Source organism: Oncorhynchus nerka, linkage group LG16, assembly GCF_034236695.1.
Source record: "Oncorhynchus nerka isolate Pitt River linkage group LG16, Oner_Uvic_2.0, whole genome shotgun sequence".
Classification (NCBI taxonomy): Eukaryota; Metazoa; Chordata; class Actinopteri; order Salmoniformes; family Salmonidae; genus Oncorhynchus; species Oncorhynchus nerka.
In genome coordinates, this window is record NC_088411.1 from 8,677,443 (window position 1) to 8,702,762 (window position 25,320).

Genomic DNA, 25,320 nt, shown 5'->3' on the forward strand with positions numbered 1-25,320 from the left:
GTTAGACACAGGAGCTAAAGCCAATGTGCTTCCACAAGCAATAGGAGACAAATTGCCCTAGCAATTCAAAGTGAAAGAGGCTGAGACTGTACTCATAGCCTAATGGAGGCACCCGCATTAAACCAAAGGGCATAATGACATAGCAAGTGCACAAACAAGCCCATCTACAGTTCTGTGTTACAGATGCATCTGACACACCACTACGAGGCAGAGAGGCCTGTGTACAGCTGACACACCACCACTAGACAGAGAGGCCTGAGTGCATCTAACACACGACTACTAGACAGAGAGGCCTGTGTGTACAGCTGACACACCACTTTGAGGGAGAGAGGCCTGTGTACAGCTGACACACCACCACTAGACAGAGAGGCCTGAGTGCATCTGACACACCACCACTAGACAGAGAGGCCCGAGTGTATCTGACACACCACTACTAGACAGAGAGGCCCGAGTGTATCTGACACACCACCACTAGACAGAGAGGCCTGTGTGCATCTGACACACCACCACTAGACAGAGAGGCCTGTGTGCATCTGACACACCACCACTAGACAGAGAGGCCTGTGTGCATCTGACACCACCACTAGACAGAGAGGCATTAGTGCATCTGACACACCACTATGAGGCAGAGAGGCCTGAGTGCATCTAACACACCACTACGAGGCAGAGAGGCCTGTGTACAGCTGACACACCACCACTAGACAGAGAGGCCTGAGTGCATCTAACACACGACTACTAGACAGAGAGGCCTGTGTGTACAGCTGACACACCACCACTAGACAGAGAGGCCTGAGTGCATCTAACACACGACTACTAGACAGAGAGGCCTGTGTGTACAGCTGACACACCACTATGAGGCAGAGAGGCCTGAGTGCATCTAACACACGACTACTAGACAGAGAGGCCTGTGTGTACAGCTGACACACCACCACTAGACAGAGAGGCATTAGTGCATCTGACACACCACTACTAGACAGAGAGGCCTGTGTGTACAGCTGACACACCACTATGAGGCAGAGAGGCCTGAGTGCATCTGACACACCACCACTAGACAGAGAGGCCCGAGTGTATCTGACACACCACTACTAGACAGAGAGGCCCGAGTGTATCTGACACACCACTACTAGACAGAGAGGCCCGAGTGTATCTGACACACCACCACTAGACAGAGAGGCCTGTGTGCATCTGACACACCACCACTAGACAGAGAGGCCTGTGTGCATCTGACACACCACCACTAGACAGAGAGGCCTGTGTGCATCTGACACCACCACTAGACAGAGAGGCATTAGTGCATCTGACACACCACTATGAGGCAGAGAGGCCTGAGTGCATCTAACACACCACTACGAGGCAGAGAGGCCTGTGTACAGCTGACACACCACCACTAGACAGAGAGGCCTGAGTGCATCTAACACACGACTACTAGACAGAGAGGCCTGTGTGTACAGCTGACACACCACCACTAGACAGAGAGGCCTGAGTGCATCTAACACACGACTACTAGACAGAGAGGCCTGTGTGTACAGCTGACACACCACTATGAGGCAGAGAGGCCTGAGTGCATCTAACACACGACTACTAGACAGAGAGGCCTGTGTGTACAGCTGACACACCACCACTAGACAGAGAGGCATTAGTGCATCTGACACACCACTACTAGACAGAGAGGCCTGTGTGTACAGCTGACACACCACTATGAGGCAGAGAGGCCTGAGTGCATCTGACACACCACCACTAGACAGAGAGGCCCGAGTGTATCTGACACACCACTACTAGACAGAGAGGCCCGAGTGTATCTGACACACCACTACTAGACAGAGAGGCATGTGTGCATCTGACACCACCACTAGACAGAGAGGCATTAGTGCATCTGACACACCACCACTAGACAGAGAGGCATTAGTGCATCTGACACACCACTACTAGGCAAAGAGGCCTGTGTGTATCTGACACACTACTACTAGGCAAAGTAGCCTGTGTGTATCTGACATACCACTACGAGGCAGAAAGGCCTGTGTGCATCTGACACACCACTACTAGGCAGAGATGCATTAGTGCATCTGACACACCACTACTAGGCAGAAAGGCCTGTGTGCATCTGACACACTACTACTAGGCAAAGTAGCCTGTGTGTATCTGACACACCACTACGAGGCAGAGAGGCCTGTGTGCATCTGACACACCACTACTAGACAGAGAGGCATGTGTGCATCTGACACCACCACTAGACAGAGAGGCATTAGTGCATCTGACACACCACCACTAGACAGAGAGGCATTAGTGCATCTGACACACCACTACTAGGCAAAGAGGCCTGTGTGTATCTGACATACCACTACGAGGCAGAGAGGCCTGTGTGCATCTGACACACTACTACTAGGCAAAGTAGCCTGTGTGTATCTGACATACCACTACGAGGCAGAAAGGCCTGTGTGCATCTGACACACCACTACTAGGCAGAGATGCATTAGTGCATCTGACACACCACTACTAGGCAGAAAGGCCTGTGTGCATCTGACACACTACTACTAGGCAAAGTAGCCTGTGTGTATTTGACACACCACTACTAGGCAAAGAGGCCTGTGTGTATTTGACACACCACTTTGAGGCAGAGAGGCCTGAGTGCAGCTGACACACCACCACTAGACAGAGAGGCCTGAGTGCATCTGACACACCACCACTAGACAGAGAGGCCCGAGTGTATCTGACACACCACCACTAGACAGAGAGGCCTGTGTGCATCTGACACACCACCACTAGACAGAGAGGCATTAGTGCATCTGACACACCACCACTAGACAGAGAGGCATTAGTGCATCTGACACACCACTACTAGGCAAAGAGGCCTGTGTGTATCTGACACACCACTACGAGGCAAAGTAGCCTGTGTGTATCTGACACACCACTATGAGGCAGAGAGGCATTAGTGCATCTGACACACCACTACTAGGCAGAAAGGCCTGTGTGCATCTGACACACCACTACTAGGCAGAGAGGCCTGTGTGCATCTGACACACCACTACTAGGCAGAAAGGCCTGTGTGCATCTGACACACCACTACTAAGCAGAGAGGCATTAGTGCATCTGACACACCACTACTAGGCAGAAAGGCCTGTGTGCATCTGACACACCACTACTAGGCAGAAAGGCTTGTGTGCATCTGACACACCACTATGAGGCAGAGAGGCCGGTGTGCATCTGCCACACCACTACTAGACAGAGAGGCCTGTGTGTACAGCTGACACACCACTATGAGGCAGAGAGGCCTGAGTGCATCTGACACACCACCACTAGACAGAGAGGCCCGAGTGTATCTGACACACCACTACTAGACAGAGAGGCCCGAGTGTATCTGACACACCACTACTAGACAGAGAGGCATGTGTGCATCTGACACCACCACTAGACAGAGAGGCATTAGTGCATCTGACACACCACCACTAGACAGAGAGGCATTAGTGCATCTGACACACCACTACTAGGCAAAGAGGCCTTTGTGTATCTGACACACTACTACTAGGCAAAGTAGCCTGTGTGTATCTGACATACCACTACGAGGCAGAAAGGCCTGTGTGCATCTGACACACCACTACTAGGCAGAGATGCATTAGTGCATCTGACACACCACTACTAGGCAGAAAGGCCTGTGTGCATCTGACACACTACTACTAGGCAAAGTAGCCTGTGTGTATCTGACACACCACTACGAGGCAGAGAGGCCTGTGTGCATCTGACACACCACTACTAGACAGAGAGGCATGTGTGCATCTGACACCACCACTAGACAGAGAGGCATTAGTGCATCTGACACACCACCACTAGACAGAGAGGCATTAGTGCATCTGACACACCACTACTAGGCAAAGAGGCCTGTGTGTATCTGACATACCACTACGAGGCAGAGAGGCCTGTGTGCATCTGACACACTACTACTAGGCAAAGTAGCCTGTGTGTATCTGACATACCACTACGAGGCAGAAAGGCCTGTGTGCATCTGACACACCACTACTAGGCAGAGATGCATTAGTGCATCTGACACACCACTACTAGGCAGAAAGGCCTGTGTGCATCTGACACACTACTACTAGGCAAAGTAGCCTGTGTGTATTTGACACACCACTACTAGGCAAAGAGGCCTGTGTGTATTTGACACACCACTTTGAGGCAGAGAGGCCTGAGTGCAGCTGACACACCACCACTAGACAGAGAGGCCTGAGTGCATCTGACACACCACCACTAGACAGAGAGGCCCGAGTGTATCTGACACACCACCACTAGACAGAGAGGCCTGTGTGCATCTGACACACCACCACTAGACAGAGAGGCATTAGTGCATCTGACACACCACCACTAGACAGAGAGGCATTAGTGCATCTGACACACCACTACTAGGCAAAGAGGCCTGTGTGTATCTGACACACCACTACGAGGCAAAGTAGCCTGTGTGTATCTGACACACCACTATGAGGCAGAGAGGCATTAGTGCATCTGACACACCACTACTAGGCAGAAAGGCCTGTGTGCATCTGACACACCACTACTAGGCAGAGAGGCCTGTGTGCATCTGACACACCACTACTAGGCAGAAAGGCCTGTGTGCATCTGACACACCACTACTAAGCAGAGAGGCATTAGTGCATCTGACACACCACTACTAGGCAGAAAGGCCTGTGTGCATCTGACACACCACTACTAGGCAGAAAGGCTTGTGTGCATCTGACACACCACTATGAGGCAGAGAGGCCGGTGTGCATCTGCCACACCACTACTAGACAGAGAGGCCTGTGTGCATCTGACACACCACTACTAGACAGAGAGGCATTAGTGCATCTGACACACCACCTCTAGACAGAGAGGCATTAGTGCATCTGACACACCACTATGAGGCAGAGAGGCCTGTGTGCATCTGACACACCACTACTAGGCAGAGAGGCATTAGTGCATCTGACACACCACTATCTACATTGATCCAAAAGTCCCTCCTGTTCAGTCCCATATGCTGTGCTCGACCGGCTGAAAGAGACATTGGACATTCAAGAGCAGAGGGGTGTGGTCAGCAAAGTAACAAAACCATCAGCGTGGCTGAACAGCCAGGTCATAAAAATGTCTCTCTCAGTATGTGTTTGGATCCTAAGGACCTGAACAAGGCCATACAGCGCCAACACTTCTCCATTCCTACCTCAGAGGATGTGCAATGCCAACTAGCGGGCAAGAAGAGATTCACTATCCTAGATGAGAAGGAGGCGTATTGGCAAGAATCAGCTGATCTTTGGACATTCAATACCCCATGGAGGAAGTGCCAGTTTAATCGCTTACCTTTTGGCGTAAAAAGTGCCAGTGAAGGTATTTCAGCAGATCCACTCGGAGAGTTTTGGTGACACTGATGGTGTCTGTGTAATTGCAGATGACCTGACAAGAGAGAGCATGACCGCATTCTACAGCAGGTGATGGACAGAGCCATCCGTCTGAATGTGAGGTTCAATGCTGACAAGATACATGACATGGTGAGTGAAGGGAAGTACATGGGGCCCGCCATCAAGGTGACAGCAGTCACACAGACGCCCCCACCAGAAGACAGAAAAGGTTGACAGAGATTACTGGGTATGACACACGTTTCCTAACCCAGTACATTTTAAGATGAAGCCACGCTCACTGCACCACTCAGAATATTCCTCAGGAAGGACATGGCATGGCAGTGACACCCAGAACAACAAGCAGCACTGGAGAGACTGAAGAAAGCCATTTCCCTTACGCCGCTGCTGAAACTCTTCAATCCACAGGAAGAGATTGAAATACAAGCTGATGCATCCAAAGAGGGACTTGGAGCTGTTCTGATGCCAGGTGAACAGCCTATAGCCTTTGCATCCAGAGCTCTGTCTGGGGCAGAACAAAATTATGCCCAGATAGGAAAAGAACTCCTGGTAATCTTGTTTGCACTGACAACGTTTCACCAGTATGTCTATGGTGTCCCGGTCAGAGTTCAATCTGACCACAAACCACTTGAGGCTATAACCACCAAGTCCATTGGAAAGGCGCCTGCCAATCCGTTCTTCGAAGGATGCTGCTTCAAATACAGAAATATGACATTCACATCGTCTACACCCCAGGTAAAGACATGTTAAAAGCAGACACCCTGTCCAGGGCTGTACCCCAGACTGCCACACATGAAGATTGTGACCTCAGTGACGAGAAAGTCATTTAAGCGGTCTCCACACATCAGCCACTGGAGCGTGCTGTTATGCAGCAGCTGAGAGCAGTCACAGAGGCACACAGTGAGATGTAGCTGCTGAGGAACCTGCACAGAGATGGGTGAAGAAAAGTGCACCACTGAAAGCGCAAACCTACTGGCACATCAGAGACTCTCTTTACATTGAAGATGGACTACTCCCTGTAAACAAACGTATTGTCATTCCCAAAGACTTTTAGACCTGAGGTACTTAAGAGGCTCCCCATTGCAAATCAGGGCATTCAACGCTCCTTAGCGCATGCCAGGCCTCGCTGATGATGTCTGAATGACGGTCGAATCGTGCACTTCCTGTCAAGAAAAACCGCCCAGCAACCAGAAGGAACCACTCCTACCACACACAGTGCCTGACACTCCATGGCAAAAAAAACGCCGTTGATATGTTTAAGTTCCAAGGACGCTCATTGCTTCTGATAGTGGACTACTACTCCAAATATCCAGAGGTGCTGCGGCTGTCGGACAAGACATCAGGTACTGTCGTAGCAAAGTTCAAAGCTGTGTTTGCTAGACATGGTATTGCAGCTGAACTGATTGCAGATCATGTACCCTTTTCAAGTGCTGAGATGGCTCAGTTGGTGCAAAAGAGTGGGGTTTCAAAATCACTCATTCCAGTCCAGGGTTTTCCCCAGTCAAACGGAATGGCTGAGAGGGCCATTCAGTCAGTGAAAAATGTGCTGAAGTCGGCATCATAGACAGGTGTCGACCCTCACGCAGCTCTCCCGAACCTGAGAAACACACCTGTCCCGGGGTCTGCAGTACTCCCCTGCTCAGCTACTCATGGGACGTGTCCTATGCTCCAACCTACCTGGAAGTAAAGCCGCCCTTCAGCCAGTGACTCCCAAAAATGGCCAGCATGGCTTGAAATGCAGACAGCTGCAGCAGAAGACGAGCTATGACAAAATGGCGTCACCGCTTCCTTCGTTTCGGGACGGAGAGAGAGAGTGCATGGAGACGGCAAAAGGATGGCAGCCAGCAACAGTGGTGAGAATCAGAGATGAACCGAGATCATGTGATATCGTCACACCCGAAGGAGGTCGCTACCGCAGAAACAGAAAGCATCTCAGACCTGACAGAACAGCCAGGTACAGAGATAAGGAAGACGTCACAATCACCGACTCTGATTCAGAACAGGAGGTCGAAGAGGCGACACAAAGAAACACAAATGAACACAGACTGAACATGACAAATGACAGAGAACCAAAACCCTCTGTCATAGAGACTCACACCAGTCAGTGCACCGGAACCCTCTGTCATAGAGACTCACACCAGTCAGTGCACTGGAACCCTCTGTCATAGAGACTCACACCAGTCAGTGCACCGGAACCCTCTGTCATAGAGACTCACACCAGTCAGTGCACTGGAACCCTCTGTCATAAAGACTCACACCAGTCAGTGCACCGGAACCCTCTGTCATAGAGACTCACACCAGTCAGTGCACCGGAACCCTCTGTCATAGAGACTCACACCAGTCAGTGCACGGGAACCCTCTGTCATAGAGACTCACACCAGTCAGTACACCGGAACCCTCTGTCATAGAGACTCACACCAGTCAGTGCACCGGAACCCTCTGTCATAGAGACTCACACCAGTCAGTGCACGGGAACCCTCTGTCATAGAGACTCACACCAGTCAGTACACCGGAACCCTCTGTCATAGAGACTCACACCAGTCAGTGCACGGGAACCCTCTGTCATAGAGACTCACACCAGTCAGTGCACCGGAACCCTCTGTCATAGAGACTCACACCAGTCAGTGCACGGGAACCCTCTGTCATAGAGACTCACACCAGTCAGTGCACCGGAACCCTCTGTCATAGAGACTCACACCAGTCAGTGCACCGGAACCCTCTGTCATAGAGACTCACACCAGTCAGTGCACCGGAACCATCTGTCATAGAGACTCACACCAGTCAGTGCACCGGAACCCTCTGTCATAGAGACTCACACCAGTCAGTGCACCGGAACCCTCTGTCATAGAGACTCACACCAGTCAGTGCACGGGAACCCTCTGTCATAGAGACTCACACCAGTCAGTACACCGGAACCCTCTGTCATAGAGACTCACACCAGTCAGTGCACGGGAACCCTCTGTCATAGAGACTCACACCAGTCAGTGCACCGGAACCCTCTGTCATAGAGACTCACACCAGTCAGTGCACGGGAACCCTCTGTCATAGAGACTCACACCAGTCAGTGCACCGGAACCCTCTGTCATAGAGACTCACACCAGTCAGTGCACCGGAACCCTCTGTCATAGAGACTCACACCAGTCAGTGCACCGGAACCATCTGTCATAGAGACTCACACCAGTCAGTGCACCGGAACCCTCTGTCATAGAGACTCACACCAGTCAGTGCACCGGAACCCTCTGTCATAGAGCCTCTTACCAGTCAGTGCACCGGAACCCTCTGTCATAGAGACTCACACCAGTCAGTGCACCGGAACCCTCTGTCATAGAGACTCACACCTGTCAGTGCACCAGACCAGCCAGGTGTACTAAACTACCAGCGAGGCTACAGGACTATGTGCTTGAGTGAGTCAGATGGAAAACCTGGTATTGTAAGTGGAACTAGACCACCATCTACCATTGACTCTACAGCAGTATTAAAATGACTATATACTTGTTTAAAAAAAGTTTTGTTAAAAGGTTATGTTTGCTTGTAAGCTCTAACTAAGAGGAGGGGTGTAATATATGGAGTTATACACCTTTTAATGATAGTCCATAACTCTCTTGAACGTAACAGCCAATCAGTATCACTCTTGAGGTTGAAGGTCAAGGGGATATGTAAATGAGCTGTCTTGCAGTTTGACGAGTGCCTGCATGCACAGAGTTAGTTCTTACCATGCTTCAGATATAAAGATAAAAGTGATAGTGTACTTCAGTCCCCATTGCCAATTGAATTATACCGTGCCATCTAGAGCACGACAGACTGAGACGGCCATGGCATATGGTTTATTTTCATGCTTATCAAACCATTCAGTGACCACTCTTGCCCTGTGCATTGTTGTCCTATGGGGGCAGAGCCATGGTAGCCAAAATAATAGCCTGCCCAGTATTTTTTATACATGACCCTAAGTATGATGGGATGTCAATTGCTTAATTAAATCATGAACCTCACCGTGGTGGAAGCACCTACTTTCAATATACTTTATCTCTTTTACTCAAGTGTTTCCATTATTTTGTATATAAAACACAGGAAATCATGTTTTTGACTGCACTCGGCCTATAAGATGGATAGGTTAGACAACCACATATTGGATACGAACATTCCATTCCAGCTAAACAATGAATATATAGCGTTCTCAAATCTATGAATAAAAAATCTGAGAACAGTCATATTTACACACAAATGAAAGATACCCATCAGCAATCATTTCTGATGAAAAACACAAATGTGAAAAATTGGTAGATATTGTGCTTTGGAAATACATTCTTCAAATATTAATTTAGTTTGGTTTATGGAATCAAATTCATCATATCAAAATGACATTGTTTCATTTTCCCTGCATCCACAGAAAACATCGCGACTCTCGAGGGCCCTCCCACATCAGTAGTCCCTCCCCCTCCTCCACAATTACCTGGTACAACAGAGGCCACAGCACAAGCCCCTCCTCCTCCCCCCCCTCCTCCTCCTCCTCCTCCCCCTACATGCTCGACTGCACCACCTCCTCCGCCCCCACCTCCTCCAGGGGGTGGTATGCCCCCACCACCTCCGGGCGGTGGAATGCCCCCACCATTTGGGGGTATGCCTGATGGACACACTGGTAAGCTAACACGCGATAGGTCAAGATAGTTCTGTCAGTCGTGTTTCTAATGACAAAACGTTCAGTGAAGTGGATCCCACTAAACAAGGACTGGCCGTTTTAGAAATGGTTTTACACAATGAAACACAACGTGTTCCTCTTCTGGACAGGTAACAGAAACAAGAAGCCCATTCAGACTAAGTACCGTATGCCTTCACTCAACTGGCAGGCCCTTAAACCCAACCAGGTGTCTGGAACCGTCTTCAATGAGCTGGATGATGAGCTCGTGCTGGGGGTGAGACCACCCTAGTCTACTAGCTATCTGCTTACAATCTGTATTCTTGTCCATCTCAATCTGTCCTCGTCTGTATGTGATTCCCTTTCTTCTCCTTCCAGTCTTTCCATCCCTCTTTCTCTGTCTCAGCCGCTCTCTCGTGTCTCTTTCTTCTGTCATCCTGAAATCCTGTATTTCTCCCTCTATCTGATCTGTCTCCCGTCATGTGACAACATTTCCTGCCGAATCAACGACTTGTTTAAACTGTAAATCGCACAGTTTGGACATTACCAACAGCACCTGCATTAGTCATCCGGGCGGCAGGGTAGCCTAGTGGTTAGAGCATTGGACTAGTAACCGAAAGGTTGCAAGTTCAAATCCCCGAGCTGACAAGGTACAAAATCTGTCGTTCTGCCCCTGAACAGGCAGTTAACCCACCGTCATTGAAAATAAGAATTTGTTCTTAACTGACTTGCCTAGTAAAATAAAGGTAAAATAAATAAATAAAAATCCACCTCTCCACTCCATGTCCTAGGTGCTAAACATGGATGCCTTTGAGGAGCAGTTTAAGACCAAGGCCCAGACTGCCCCTGCTGACGTGGGGCCCCTGAGAGCGAAGGTGGCCCAGAAGACCCCCAGCAAAGTGTCCCTACTGGAGCCCAACAGAGCCAAGAACCTCGCCATCACCCTGCGCAAGGGAGGCATGGCCGCCTCAGACATCTGTACTTCCATAGAGACGTATGTGTCTGTTATCAAGTTATAAGAAAATGATACTACATGTAAATTGTGCGTAAGACTAGAAGTAGTACTACTATATATAGTTGAATGCATTGACTGTAAGTCGCTCTGGATAAGAGCGGTTGGATGACCGAAATGTTAAATGTATACCTTTTTGTAGTGTGACTATGCACAGCCAGAGAGAGGAATGTATGTGGTATACAGCTGTGGTTTTACTAAGCATGTGATAGTAACTGATAAGCTTGTAACCGATGTGAAGTGTGTGAAGGATCACGACACTCATAACTCACTTCTATTGTCAGTTTACAATAATCAGAGTGTATGAACAGCGTAGTAGTTGTACAAGTAGTATGAAGTAGTAGTTGTACATAACCCTGGCTCTCTCCACTTTCTCTTGCCCCTCCCCTACAGGTATAACCAGGAAGCTCTGAGCCTGGACTTCCTAGAGCTGCTGGAGCGTTTCATCCCCTCAGAGTACGAAGTCAAGCTCATCCAGAACTACGAGCGAGACGGGAGGCCCCTGGACGAGCTCCCCGAGGAGGACCGCTTTATGGTACGCTTTGGCAAGATCCCCCGCCTGCCCCAGCGCATCAGTACGCTCACCTTCATGGGCAACTTCCCAGAGAGCATCCAGCTCATCCAGCCGGTCAGTAGAAATACTGAAAACAATGTTATTTCGAGATTGTTTCAATGCTTTATCATCTAGTCGGATGCACAAAAGCTTCCCCAAAATACCAGAGATCACCATAATATGTTCCCATCTCTCCAACAGCAACTCAATGCAATCATCGCTGCCTCAATGTCAATCAAGTCCTCTAGCAAGCTGAAGAAGATCCTTGAGGTACCGTTTAGGAGACTGCTCTTTTGATACGCTGCATGGATGGTACGCGGCTATATTGTTTGGTTTTGTATGATGGCACAACGTTGCTGTCTAACTTTGGTATGCCTCTTCTGTTCCTAAGATCATCCTAGCCTTTGGAAACTACATGAACAGCAGCAAGAGAGGAGCAGCCTATGGGTTCCGCCTGCAGAGTCTCGACTTGGTGGGAAAGACTTCGAACATAAAGCGTACTCTATTTATCAACCAAATGTTAGAGGCTCATTTTGTGTTCCTTTTCCTACCACGAGGCACGTCGGTTTTGTACTCCAACCTTAGTCCGGAAGATTCACTTGGGTTAGCAGAATGTCATTTTAGCACAGCATCTAATTGATTATCTACGGTAATAGACTCAAATGGGGCTCCACCTCAGTGAGAGATCCAGAGATAACCGATTGCGACAGGCCTGCTCTGAATTAGCCACAGTGACTGAATGAATAGGACACTAAGTTGGAGCTGTGGAGGATGTCTCAACTAACAATGATTGCTGATGATAATCAATGACAGGCAGAGTTACCCAAACCATCAATTAACGTCAAAATGGATTTAATTGGAGACGAGTAACAACTTGATCATCAGGATTGGACACATTTGCTCTTGATCACACTGTATTTCTCATTTTGATGGGGTGCTGTATCCCTTGATTATCTGATCTCAGTTCTGTATGTGCTATCACTGACCCCTCTGACTACCACTGTCCTAAAGCGAGTACAGATCTGGGATCAGGCTAACCTTTTGACTTTGTATCCTTTTTTTTTTAAACCTTTATTTAACTAGGCAAGAACAAATTCTTATTTTCAATTGACGGCCTAGGAACAGTGGGTTAACTGCCTTGTTCCGGAGCAGAAAACAGGGTCTCAAAAACGTGATTTTCCTGTGTTTTATATCTATTTCCACTAAGAGGTTGGAATAATACTGTGAAGTTGTGGAAATTATTATAATATCCTTTAAGTTTAAGAGCTGTTTGAAAAGAGCACCTGAAATGTCAGCCTGCCTGGTGATGTCACTCTGCCAATAACAGCTAGTTTTCAGTTTTCCCCCTCCCCACTCAGAGAGTCCTAACTCAATTCTTGCTTGAAAAATTGCTCTTTGCTAAGATGCTATTTTTGTTTCTTTTTGACCATTTTAATTGAAGACAAGCACAGTAAGGTACTTAAGTGTTACCCAGAAATTATTTGATATTTATATAAAAACAGCTGCATTTGACCTTCAAAGTTTTGGCAACGTGGTACATTCTTGGTTATTAGGTTTACCCATGAAATAGTTTGGAGCATATACTGTATAGCGTGTGCAACTTTCTTTCTTTTTATTCAATCTAGCTGTTAGACACCAAGTCCACAGACCGGAGACAGACTCTGCTTCACTTCATAGTGAACATCATCCAGGAGAAATACCCCGAGCTCCAAACCTTCCACAGTGAGCTGTACTTCTTGGACAAGGCTGCTCTGGTGTCCCTGGACAGCATTCTGCAGGACGTGCGTGCCCTGGAGAGGGGCATGGAGGTGACCCGGAAGGAGTTTGCCATACACGAAGACAACTCTGTGTTGCAGGAGTTCCTCACCAGCAACAACGACCTGCTGGACTCTGTAGTAGGAGATGGCAAGACAGCCCAGGTCAAATCTCCCTACTAAATGTATATATATATATATATATAAAATTGACAATCAGTGTGGCAAAATGTACAGCCTAATATATCAATCAAATGTATTTATAAAGTCCTTTTTACATCAGCCGATGTCACAAAGTGCTATACAGAAACCCAGGCTAAAACCCCAAACAGCAAGCAATGCAGATGTAGAAGCACAGTGGCTAGGAAAAACTCCTGAGAGAGGCAGGGACCTAGGAAGAAACCTAGAGAGGAACCAGGCTATGTGGGGTGGCCAGTCTTCTTCTGGCTGTGCTGGGTGGAGATTATAACAGAACATGGCCAAGATGTTCAAACGTTCATAGATGACCAGCAGGGTCAGATAATAATAATCACAGTGGCTAACCTAGTAACAGTTTTATTGCACTATACTAAATTAATTTAGGAGAGGCTAATAATATTTGTAAAACAGTACTGCTACAGAAAGCAATGAGGTACAGTGTAATGGAGGTATGATCATTTTTTCCCCCTCTCATTTTAGGATGTGTATGAATCCGCGGTGGAGTACTTTGGAGAGAACCCTAAAACCACACCTCCCTCCATGTTCTTCCCCGTCTTTGTTAGGTTCATCAAGGCCTATAAGGTTAGTCCCCACGTTGACTGATTACGTTGTTCATTGATTCAATTCATTCGATCATTCATACAGTACTTGTACCAGCCGACTATTAAAACGTAAGTACGTTAATGTATCAACAGAGACGAGCTGAGCTCTTTGCCACACATCAAACAGTAACTGTTGCATTAATGTGACAGTGTTCCATACATAAATGATTACAAATGTCTTTATAACACACACTTTATAACACCCCCCGGCAGCAAGCAGAGCAGGAGAATGAGCAGAGGAAAAAGCAGGATGTGTTGTCCAGTGAAAGGAAAACTGGGCCACTGTCAACCTCGCCTAAGCCTGAAACATCCCGGAAGGTAGTCCGTGACACATTACCAACCACGTAGGAGCGATAAGACACAGGGAGAGTTGACTCACTCCACTTACCTTCAACATGTGTATAATTTAGACCCCCAACATTTTTTGCCTGCCCTTTGACCCCCCGACCCCCCCACAGCAGGTACCCATGATGCCCCAGATGGATCTGATAGCGGAGCTGAAGAGGCGGCAGGTGACCCCCCTGGTTCGGGAGGGCAAGGATGGAGCCATCGAGGACATCATCACAGGTGGGCCTGGTGGAGTCAGGGATAATGGGTCGAGGTCTCCAGTACACTCATTGTGTGTGTGTGTGTGTGTGTGTGTGTGTGTGTGTGTGTATGTATGTATGTATATGTATGTATGTATATGTATGTATATATATATATACATATACATACATACTACCGTTCAAAAGTTTGGGCTCACTTGGAAATGTCCTTGCTTTTGAAAGAAAAGTACAAATTGATCAGAAATACAGTGTAGACATTGTTAATGTTGTAAATGACTATTGTAGCTGGAAACTGCAGATTTTTTATGGAATATCTACATAGGCATATAGAGGCACATTGTCAGCAACCATTACTCCTGTGTTCCAATGGCATGTTGTGTTAGCTAATCCAAGTTTATAATTTTAAAAGGCTAATTGATCATTAGAAAACCCTTTTGCAATTATGTTAGCACAGCTGAAAACTGTTGTTCTGATTAAAGAAGCAATAAAACTGGCCTTCTTTAGACAAGTTGAGTATCTGGAGCATCAGCATTTGTGGGTTCGATTACAGGCTCAAAATGGCCAGAAACAAAGAACTTTCTTCTGAAACTCATCAGTCTATTCTTGTTCTGAGAAATGAAGGCTATTCCATGCTAGAAATTGCCAAGAAACTGAAGATCTCGTACAACGCTGTGTACTACTCCCTTCACAGTACTGCACAAACTGGCTCTAACCAGAATAGAAAGAGTAGTGGGAGGATGCACAATTGAGCACAACTGATATGCACAACTGAGCAAGAGGACAAGTACATCAGAGTGTTTAGTTTGAGAAACAGACACCTCACAAGTCCTCAACTGGCAGCTTCATTAAATAGTACCCGCGAAACACCCGTCTCAACGTCAACAGTGAAGAGGCAACTCCGGGATGCTGGCCTTCTAGGTAGAGTTGCAAAGAAAAAGCCATATCTCAGACTGGCCAATAAAAAGAAAAGATTAAGATGGGCAAAAGAACACAGACACTGGACAGAGATATGTCTTTTTCTTTGCAACTCTGCCTAGAAGGCCAACAGTTTTCAGCTGTGCTAACATAATTGCAAAAGGGTTTTCTAATGATCAATTAGCCTTTTAAAATGATAAACTTGGATTAGCTAACACAACGTTCCATTGGAACACAGGAGGGATGGTTCCTGATAACGCTTGCTTTTCTGTAGCCTTTTCCCATTTCCACAAATACATCATAACTAACTGTCGCCATGCAATATCCACCGCCACCTACATTATCCTGTTGCATCTGTCACATCCACATTCATCTTCTCCCTTCAATCCTTTTTTCATGTCATTCCCACTCATTCCCCTGTGCATATCTCTCCTCCCCCTTGGTTATGTCTTTACCGTCGCCCTCTTCTCCCTTTATCGCTCTCTTTCTCTCTCTTTCTCTCTCTCTCTCTCTCTGGGGTTTTCAGCTCTGAAGGCTGTGCCCTTCACGGCTCGCTCTGGCAAGCGCACCTCTCGCCTCTTCTGCGACTCTGGCTTCAGTGATGACAGCCCTACATAGTCCCCTCAGAACTGTATAGGTCTGTCTTTCACTTTCTCTCTGTCTCCGGAGATGCCTGTGTCTCCTATGCACACCACGAGAGTGTAGCACCATGTGCCTCTGCCCTCTTGATGCAGCTGTCTTTGTTAGCGTGGCGGTGTCACTACAAAGCCTGTTTAGGACCAGACTTGTTCCGTGTTGTGGTCTCACAGTGCTGTTGTTACCCATCACTATCCCTGCTAGACCTGAGGAACCAGCCATACAGACGGACAGACGGGTCCCGAGTCAGCGCCAAGTGGAAGCCCAAACAGAAGCTCCAAGTCTCCTCCGACATCTTCCTGTGAAACACTACACACACACGCTTGCTTACACACACGCTTGCTTACACACACGCTTACTTGTGCGCACACACGCACACACACACACACTCCATTCAAAGCATCACCCTCATTTAAATTCATTGACATAGAGCGCACACAAACTTGAAATAAGTCCCCTAGGCTTAGCCCAGCATGGCAGGTGATTGGTTCTACCTGTGGTTCTACCCACAGCAAACCTCCACCCTCTAAGTAGAGCTTTAGGAATATTAGACTGTGAGGTGCTGTCTCCTAATACCTCTCTGATCCACAACAAACACCTACAGTAAATACACTATATTCCTCATCATAAACTGGGTGATTCGAGCTCTGACTGCTGGCTGGCTGAAAGGCGTGGTATATCAGACCGTATACGACGGGTATGGCAAAACATTTATTTGCACTGCTCTGATTACGTTGGTAACCAGTTTCTAATATCAATAAGGCACCTCGGGAGTTTGTGATATATGGCCAATATACCACGGGCTAAGGGCTGTGTTCTAGCACTTTGTGTTGCGTCGTGCCAATGAACAGCCCTTGGCCGTGGTATATTGGCCATATACCATAACTCCGCAGGCTTTTACTGAAGTAAACACTTCCTATTTCTACATAATGTTAGTGGAGTAAGGGCTTGGCCATGGATGGACTTTGTAGTTCAACGGAATGATTTAAACCCTCATTCTCTACAATCCTCATTTGAGCTTTAGGACCCGTGTATGGGAGGTTCAGCACTGGGACAGTGTACATGAAGTAGCAATCAGTGAAAGCTAGCAAGACTCTACATTTGTCTTTCGTAGTGAATAGTTTGTTCTATTTGTGGTACTCAGATGGCTGCAGATTGTCAAACCCCAATAACTGCTGTATCTGGTGTAAAGGCATATTGACCTCTGTCTGTCTGTCCGTCCGTCCGTCCGTCCGTCAGCTCAGAATGAAGCTTAGAACATGATTTGTATTATATTCAAAATATTTGAATGGATAACCCTCTCTTTGGTTCACTATTTTGGGTTTGAACTAATAAATATTTTATACTGTGATTGTCTGCTACTTTATAACACCAGAAGTCATGAAACATGAAATTGGTTTGGAGTTCATTTCAGACCCTGAATGAATTTGAATCAAATCCTTTCTTGTATAAGAGGTTCACTTTTATTGTCACAAAAACACAACAGAGAGGTACAAAAGCAGCAGTCTTTGTTAAGTACCATAGTTGATCATCTTCTCACAAAAAGCAGCAACAGCTCTTTCAGTATGTAGAATTGGCGTAGCATTTGCCCTGTTAGTTGGTCTTTAACATACCGTATTGCTGTGTCATTCTTCTTCAGCACTCATAAACAACACTTATCTCACACGCACAGCGAGAATCACTCTCAGAATAAACGGAAGAGTAGTTGCTCTACGATGTTTTCAGATCATTTTTCTTAACATCCAACGTTGACAGTGACATTTGTTTTGACTGACCCTGTTCTACACATGATACAAAATCTATTATCCTGTGCAGTGTTTCATCTAAGATACACTTACAGTTATACACAGAGGAGAGGTATTGACAGAAGTAACAGAACCTTTTGTTGGCCCAGCGTGCAAATTCCGGGAATGTACAGTATGTGCATGCTGTTTGGATTACGTTTCTCTCAACAACAACAACAACAACCAAAAGAAATCCACATAAATCCATATAAGTAACATCTTCTCAGTCTATTTACATGATTTGTAACACCCACAGACTACTTTAAACGACCACACATTCATCGAGAAACCGTATTGTACGTACGATATTGTTTACTTTTGATTAGGATAGAGGAAGACAGTTGTGGGTAGTCACCAATGACTACTTGTAAAGAGGGATGAGGAAATGGGCTCTGGGTCTCTCTCTTTCTTTCGTTCCCTCTATCCGTGCAAGCTGAGTGTAGTGCTACTTTAAGTAGTTCACAACCCTTCGTCATTGATTTCTATTGTTTCCCAAAGAAGCCTCTCAAAGGTTTCAGATTTTTCACAAATGTCACTGCATGTGTTCTTTGTATCCTGCCATGAACCATATTAGTCTATGACAAGAAATGATACAAACAATTTGCTCAATGGCCTAAGTACTAAGGAACCAAAATGATGGCAATAGAAAACAAAACACACAAATTCATTTACAGAATACATTTCTAAAATGTGGTTATGAATCCTCTTTTCAAGTATAAAAATACAGTCTTGATAATATAAAACATAGATGAAGATTGAATTATGTACATGATATAATCACTGCAAACAATAACTATCACACTATTTTCTCACAATACAGTATATCTCTGATATGATTTTGATTATTCTGAGGTTAATTGCGTGGTCTTTATTTTCATATTAGCTCTTATTTCTATATTTAAAATGAATAATACATTGTATTAATGTCTAGGATTTACCAAGGGTGATGTTTTATCTCCAGTTATGTATATTTTTTGTGCCAGTGGTATATATTTGTGCAGAGAGCTTCCATGGCAATATTTTTACACTTTCCTCCAGCAGTTTCAGACAGCACATAACCCTTCTGTGGGATTATCTGACTTGCATTTAGTGGCATGGTAAAATAAAAAATTGTAACGCATAAAATCTTGGGATGGAAATCTTCATATTGCTGTGGCAATGATGACAATGGTGGCTAATGTACAAAACGGTGCTAATGAGTCCAGAACCTTTCACATTATGGATAGAGTACCCGTGTTTACTGTGGGATTTTAGGATCGTTATGTGTTCAATTTGCAATATTTGGTGTCAGAAGTGGGATCTTGTGCTGAATCTTGCTGTCCACCATTTTACCTTCAGTGTTTATCCCAGTACTCATACTGACCATGATAGCAGAGGACCTGGAAGAAGAGAGAACATTGCTCACATGATCTCTATCTAACTCCTAACCTAACCTACTGCAATAGGGTGTCTGGGAAATGTCTGCAGTCTGCAGCTGTTTCTGTTACATTCTCATTTTTTTAAAGGGTTATAATAAGTGTTTTAAGATCACATTTGTTTTCCCTGTTCTTTGGTGACGCCTTCCAGATAGAGACAGACCAGGGTCAAGCTACGGTCTTGGTCATTGGTTAACTTACATCTATGTGGTCACATGGGGTGCTACTGTATGCTTCAGCCAGTGCAGCGCATTTCCCCTGACTGGCCACAGGGGTATGCTGTGTTTGGTGTATCAGCCCGACAGTCGTCCTGCTCCTGTCAAGATCTGAGCCATGTGGCTGTCGCTAAGCAGAGCATAGGCAAAACTGAGGAAGTGATGCTGTGATCGGTACTGCACTGGTGTCAAGACTTGAGGACGGGCTACCTGTCCCAATGCAGCTTCTCCACAGTGGATAGGAGAGGAAGGGGAGTTGGGAGAGGAGAGGAGAGGAGAGGAAAGGGAGGGGTGAAGCAATACAGATTGAGATTTCAGAAGGAGAGAGGAAGAGAAGGATAGGAAAGAGTAGGTAATGGAGGAGCTATACTCTACAGATCTTTATAAGTGAAGGCTGGACTCTGCTTTTACCCTGGTTAACCCTAGGCATACTTTCTTGCTCTGTGATTGCTCAATTATGTTTTTTGTTTGAACTTTTGCCCTCGGCTGCTGGCTCTTTTGGACACATTCAGGGCTAAAAACCCAAAGCTACTATTGGCTGTTAGGATCAACCCAAACAATCCTCACCCCTGAAACAACACACATTTTCAATGAATTGGTCATGTCTGAAACAGTTAAGATGCTTTCTTTGTCCAAACAGTGGGCTGCCTCCCAGATTAAATGAATGGAAATGAATTATCCTCCCATCACTTTGCACCTACAGGGGCTTCTCCATAAGAGCCTTGGAGACCCAAACAAACAAACTCAAGGAGGGAAAAGCCAGCACTGAGCCTCTCTCGCTGACACATTTGGACACAACATCAAGCTCAATTTGATGCCACTGCTAATGAATTGCCTTGGCCTTTAGAGAACAAGAGATTTCCTCCTCCGATTAGATGTCTAAGGACCCCCACACCGATGCCACATTGGTTTACACATCCAACCGTTCAACGGGGCAAAAGGGTTAAGGGGAGAAACAAGACAAAAGCCTAAGATTAACGACGCAGACTTCCTATTAAGCCAAGAGCATAGACAAAGGGAGGTAGGAGAGGAGAAGAGAGGAGAGGCGTGCCTTTAAGGATGCCAAGAGAGCTGGTTGCACTGATGTAGATTTAGATCAATGTCATCTATATTCTGGCTCTATTCTCCTCATGATAGATGGGGCTGGGATGTGTCCTTGGGAGGCCCACTGCTCAAAGTGAGATTGGGTGGGATGAAGAGCAGTAGAAGTCTACACTAGCTTTGGTCTACATGGGGCATGGAGGTTATAGATATGTACATTCAGTTCATTCAATGTGGGGAGAGGAAGGAGCCATTTGTAATTATGGAAGGAGCACTAGGGGCAAGCAGTGCAGCCTGGCCTCAGAGCCGCAGAGCCACCCACAATAACATCTGCTAAATATGTGTATGCGACCAATAACATTTGATTTGATCTGAATATGCTATACATATTTCCGAGCCCCTCTCAAGACATACGATCTGTACTAATGGCCTAGTTACGTTAGACAGAAACGGAAGTAGGGAGGTTGGTCGGGTAGGATGGGTGGGCGTATTCCGTGGCAGACTAGCAATCCAAAGGCTGCATGTTCGAGTCGCCCCGAGGACAACTGTAGCATTTGCGCTAACCCTTCCTCAAACCCTAATTCGAACCTTAACCCTTTTCACCTAACCCGGTCGTACAATTCGTATGGTATTGTACGACCGGGTAAGACGTACTACACGTCCTCTGATTTTGACTTGAGGGACACCGGTATATCTGTATCTCTTGGAGCCTGTATCACAACATATCCTTTACACGGACATGAACAGACAGGTGCACCCCCCCCCCCCCCCCCCGCAGAAGATTGAGGGATCCTCCCACTTTCTGCCATCCACGAGATCCTCCATTCCCCAGATAAATCACATTCATATTGGATCATTAAAAAAGGATTCATGCCAAAATCATCCATTCAGGGGCCAAACAAAAAGTCCACCTATTCAGGAGAGATATAAAGGACAGCACCTGGCCTTCACCTGTTGTCATTCCTTCTGGACAGGTATTGGAACAGTGAATGCAGCTATAGCACTGTGTTGAGACAATGTCCACACAATGTCCTCAGGCACTGGGCTAAGATATCAAATAGCAGAATACCAACTAAGCCTTTTTAAAATCAGATAACCCCAAGGCATTCACATGTTGTGCACACACAAACTTCACTTTTGTTGACGTTAACAATTTTTCAGCTCGTCCACATTTTCCCCTCAGGATAAAATGGTACGGTCTTGGTTAAATCCTATTGGTTCAAAAATGACCTCATTGGTTCATGTCTGAAGCAGTCCTGTATTGTTGAAAGAGTTAACCCAACATGATGCATCACAGTACACAAAATAGCCTACCCATGGGGTTTTATTTGACCCACACTGTACATACAGGTCACACAGATGCATGTATGTCCAATATATTCAACTGACTCCAACATACAGTATAATAATTCATATTATTTGCATATGTTAAACATATAGTTTAAATTGAACAGGTCCTTTGTTTGGTTGATCACAGACAGTTTACCACATTTTACTGACCCAATTGCCTAGATATATATTACTGTATTTACTGTATGCTACAAACATCAGGTCAGACATTTAATAAAATACATCATCTGCATCATAAGAGGACTCACTCTTGCCATGAGCGTAATCTGCACACACAAAAAAATCTGCACAGTGTAATGACCCTAATAAACAGCATCCGCAGACTCCGAGGGCATATTTGACATCATGACAAAATGGAGATAGGGAAGGAAGGTACACTTGGAGGCATACGCAATCTCACACAATTGAGTGGTTTCCAGCAAACAGCATAAATAGCAGCCTGGTCTCATAGGCTAGATTTAACATAGTAAATATAAATTCGGGACCATTAAATTAGTATGATATGTTACATTTAGGATGGTTACATAAGACAGAAGGTGACATTTAAGGCAAAAACGAAAGGAGGGTGGTTGGTCGGGGTGGAAGGGTGAGCGTTTAACGCAAATGTCTAGCAACCCAAAGGCTGTGTGTTTGAATCTCATCACGGACAACTTTAGCATTTGAACTAAATAGCAGATTTACAACAACTTACCATGTTAGCTAACCCTAACCCTTTAACCTAACCTTAACCCCAACTTTAACTCTTAACCCTAGCTAACGTTAGCCAGCTAACTAACGTTAATGTTAGCCACCTAGCTAACATTAGCAGCAACAAATTGGAATTTGTAACATAACCTACATTTGGCAAATTCGTAACATATTGTACATTTAGCAATTTTGTTAAATATCATACGAAATGGTTGAAGGACATCCACAAATAAATACATGCCAACTTTTTACTTTTTAGATTTGCATGTATAGTTAGATATTACTGCACTGTTGGAGCTAGGAAAATAAGCATTTCACTACACCCACAATAACATCTGCTAAAAATGTGTAGCCAACCAATTTGATTTGATTTGATTTCCTGTACGAAATCGCAGCATATCATAATAAATGGAGTTCTCGGATTTATGTACAGAGTAATACGAAATGCTCTGAGACCAGGTTGGAAATAGACATGAATACTAATGCTTGGTGTGTATTCCTCCACTGTCAAATAAAGGTTAACATGTTAGCCATGTGCTAACTACTGTATTCACTAATGGGCATTGTTGTGAAGCGCACTGACCTCTCTGGGAGGTCATCTTCTGCACTTTTATGATACTTTTATGTTTTTTTTTTTTAGAAGGATTCCAAGTGGTTTCTGACTCCTTTCACTTTCAACACCGAGAGTGTAGTATGGTTTTTGTTCTGGTGCAAACCTTGTGCTTCACCAAAATAGATGTGGTTACAGCTTTGGTGGTGGATGAGATTAATTTGCCCCACACAAGGTAAAAATCTTTCAGATCTGATCAAGATGAATGTAGAAGTGCATCAATCCAGCCATCCGAAGCGAGTTGAACCATGGCAACATTTTGGGGCTCTTTTTCAGTCCAACGGATAGTCTTTTCAACTCGAATAGCCTGTGAATAGACCCCCTAAGCCTAAAGAGCACCACATGGGGCCTGTTTCTTAGAGTTCAAATGAGGTGGCCTCTATCTCAGTTAGCTAATGGAGTGTGGATTATCCCCGTTAGGGTAATGAGAGGATTGGGTTGACTGGCTCAGGACAGGTGCTAGCTGGAACGGAGTGGCTTTCTGTGTTATCTCTACCTGACTTTGAGAGCTGCCAGAAGGTCCTTTGAGAGGGACAGTTTGGGCTGAGGTGGGATAGGGCCATTCAGATCAGCCTACTGGGTTGGAGTGCCTGCTGAACCACGTAAGACTGCTGCTTCAGAGAGGAGGGAGGAGGGCTTCAGTCAGAGTCAAACGTTTGGACACACCTACTCATTCAAGGGTTTTTCTTTATTTTTGACTATTTTCTACACTGTAGAATAAACGTGAAGACATCAAAACTATGAAATAACACATGTAATCATGTAGTAACCCAAAAAAAGTGGTCAACAAATTCTTCAAAGTAGCCACCCTTTGCTTTGGTGACTGCTTTGCACACTCTTGGCATTCTCTCAACCAGCTTCACCTGGTGGGATGCTTTTCCAACAGTCTTGAAGGAGTTCCCACATATGCTGAGCACTTGTTGGCTGCTTTACCTTGACTCTGCGGTCCAACTCATCCCAAACCATCTCAACCTGGGTTGAGGTTGGGTGATTGTGGAGGCCAGGTCATCTGATGCAACACTCCATCACTCTCCTTCTTGGTCAAATAGCTCTTACAAAGCCTGGAGGTGTGTTGGGTCATTGTCCTGTTGAAAAACCAATGATAGTCCCGCTAAGCGCAAACCAGATGGGATGGCGTATCGCTGCAGAATGCTGTGGTAGCCATGCTGGTTAAGTGTGCCTTGAATCCTAAATAAATCACAGATAGTGTCACCATCACACCTCCTCCTTCATGCTTCACGGTGGGAACCACACATGTGGAGATCATCCGTTCACCTACTCTGTGTCTCACAAAGACAGTTGGAACCAAAAATCTCAAATTTGGACTCAGACCAAAGGACATATTTCCACCGATCAAATGTCCATTGCTCGTGTTTCTTGGCCCAAGCAAGTCTCTTCTTATTATTGGTGTCCTTTAGTAGTGGTTTCTTTGCAGCAATTCAACCATGAAGACCTGATTCACGCAGTCTCCTCTGCACAATTGACGTTGAGATGTGTCTGTTACTTGAACTCTGTGAAGCATTTATTTGGGCTGCAATTTCTGAGGCTGATAACTCTAATGAACTGTATCCTCTGCAGCAAAGGTAACTCTGGGTCTGCCTTTCCTGTGGCGGTCCGCGTGAGAGCTAGCCTCATCATAGCTCTTGATGGTTTTTGCACTTGAAGAAACTTTCAAAGTTCTTGAGATGTTCCGCATTGACTGACCTTCATGTCTTAAAGTAATGATGGACTGTCGTTTCTCTTTGCTTATTTGAGCTGTTCTTGCCATAATATGGACTTGGTCTTTAACCAAATAGGGCTGTCTTCTATATACCACCCCTACCTTGTCACAACACAACTGACTGGCTCAAACACATTAAGAAGGAAAGAAATTCCACAAGTGAACTTTTAACAAGGCACACCTGTTAATTGAAATGCATTCCAGGTGACTACCTCATGAAGCTGGTTGGAGGAATGCCAAGAGTGTGCAAAGCTGTCATCAATGCAAAGGGT

General features: G+C 45.8%; 1 protein-coding gene and 1 pseudogene across 2 annotated transcripts in view; one reads left to right on the forward strand and one right to left on the reverse strand.

Annotated features, from left to right (window-relative positions):
* The window catches only part of LOC115143981 (formin-like protein 1), a 70,494-nt gene extending 52,917 nt beyond the window's left edge, over window positions 1-17,577 (forward strand). Inside the window, exons 15-25 of one of the 2 annotated variants that reach the window (XM_065002397.1) lie at window positions 9,763-10,011; window positions 10,161-10,285; window positions 10,800-11,002; window positions 11,414-11,648; window positions 11,775-11,843; window positions 11,965-12,045; window positions 13,199-13,492; window positions 14,006-14,107; window positions 14,341-14,445; window positions 14,586-14,694; window positions 16,431-17,577. In XM_065002397.1, coding sequence (XP_064858469.1) covers window positions 9,763-10,011; window positions 10,161-10,285; window positions 10,800-11,002; window positions 11,414-11,648; window positions 11,775-11,843; window positions 11,965-12,045; window positions 13,199-13,492; window positions 14,006-14,107; window positions 14,341-14,445; window positions 14,586-14,694; window positions 16,431-16,531 — 1,673 coding nt within the window. In that variant the 3' untranslated portion in view covers window positions 16,532-17,577. The remainder of the gene's footprint in view (window positions 1-9,762; window positions 10,012-10,160; window positions 10,286-10,799; window positions 11,003-11,413; window positions 11,649-11,774; window positions 11,844-11,964; window positions 12,046-13,198; window positions 13,493-14,005; window positions 14,108-14,340; window positions 14,446-14,585; window positions 14,695-16,430) is intronic. The other variant, XM_065002398.1, reaches the window with a different exon arrangement.
* Window positions 17,578-21,987: 4,410 nt separating this feature from the next.
* Window positions 21,988-25,320, reverse strand: part of LOC115143983 (SRC kinase signaling inhibitor 1-like) — a 40,767-nt pseudogene continuing 37,434 nt past the window's right edge.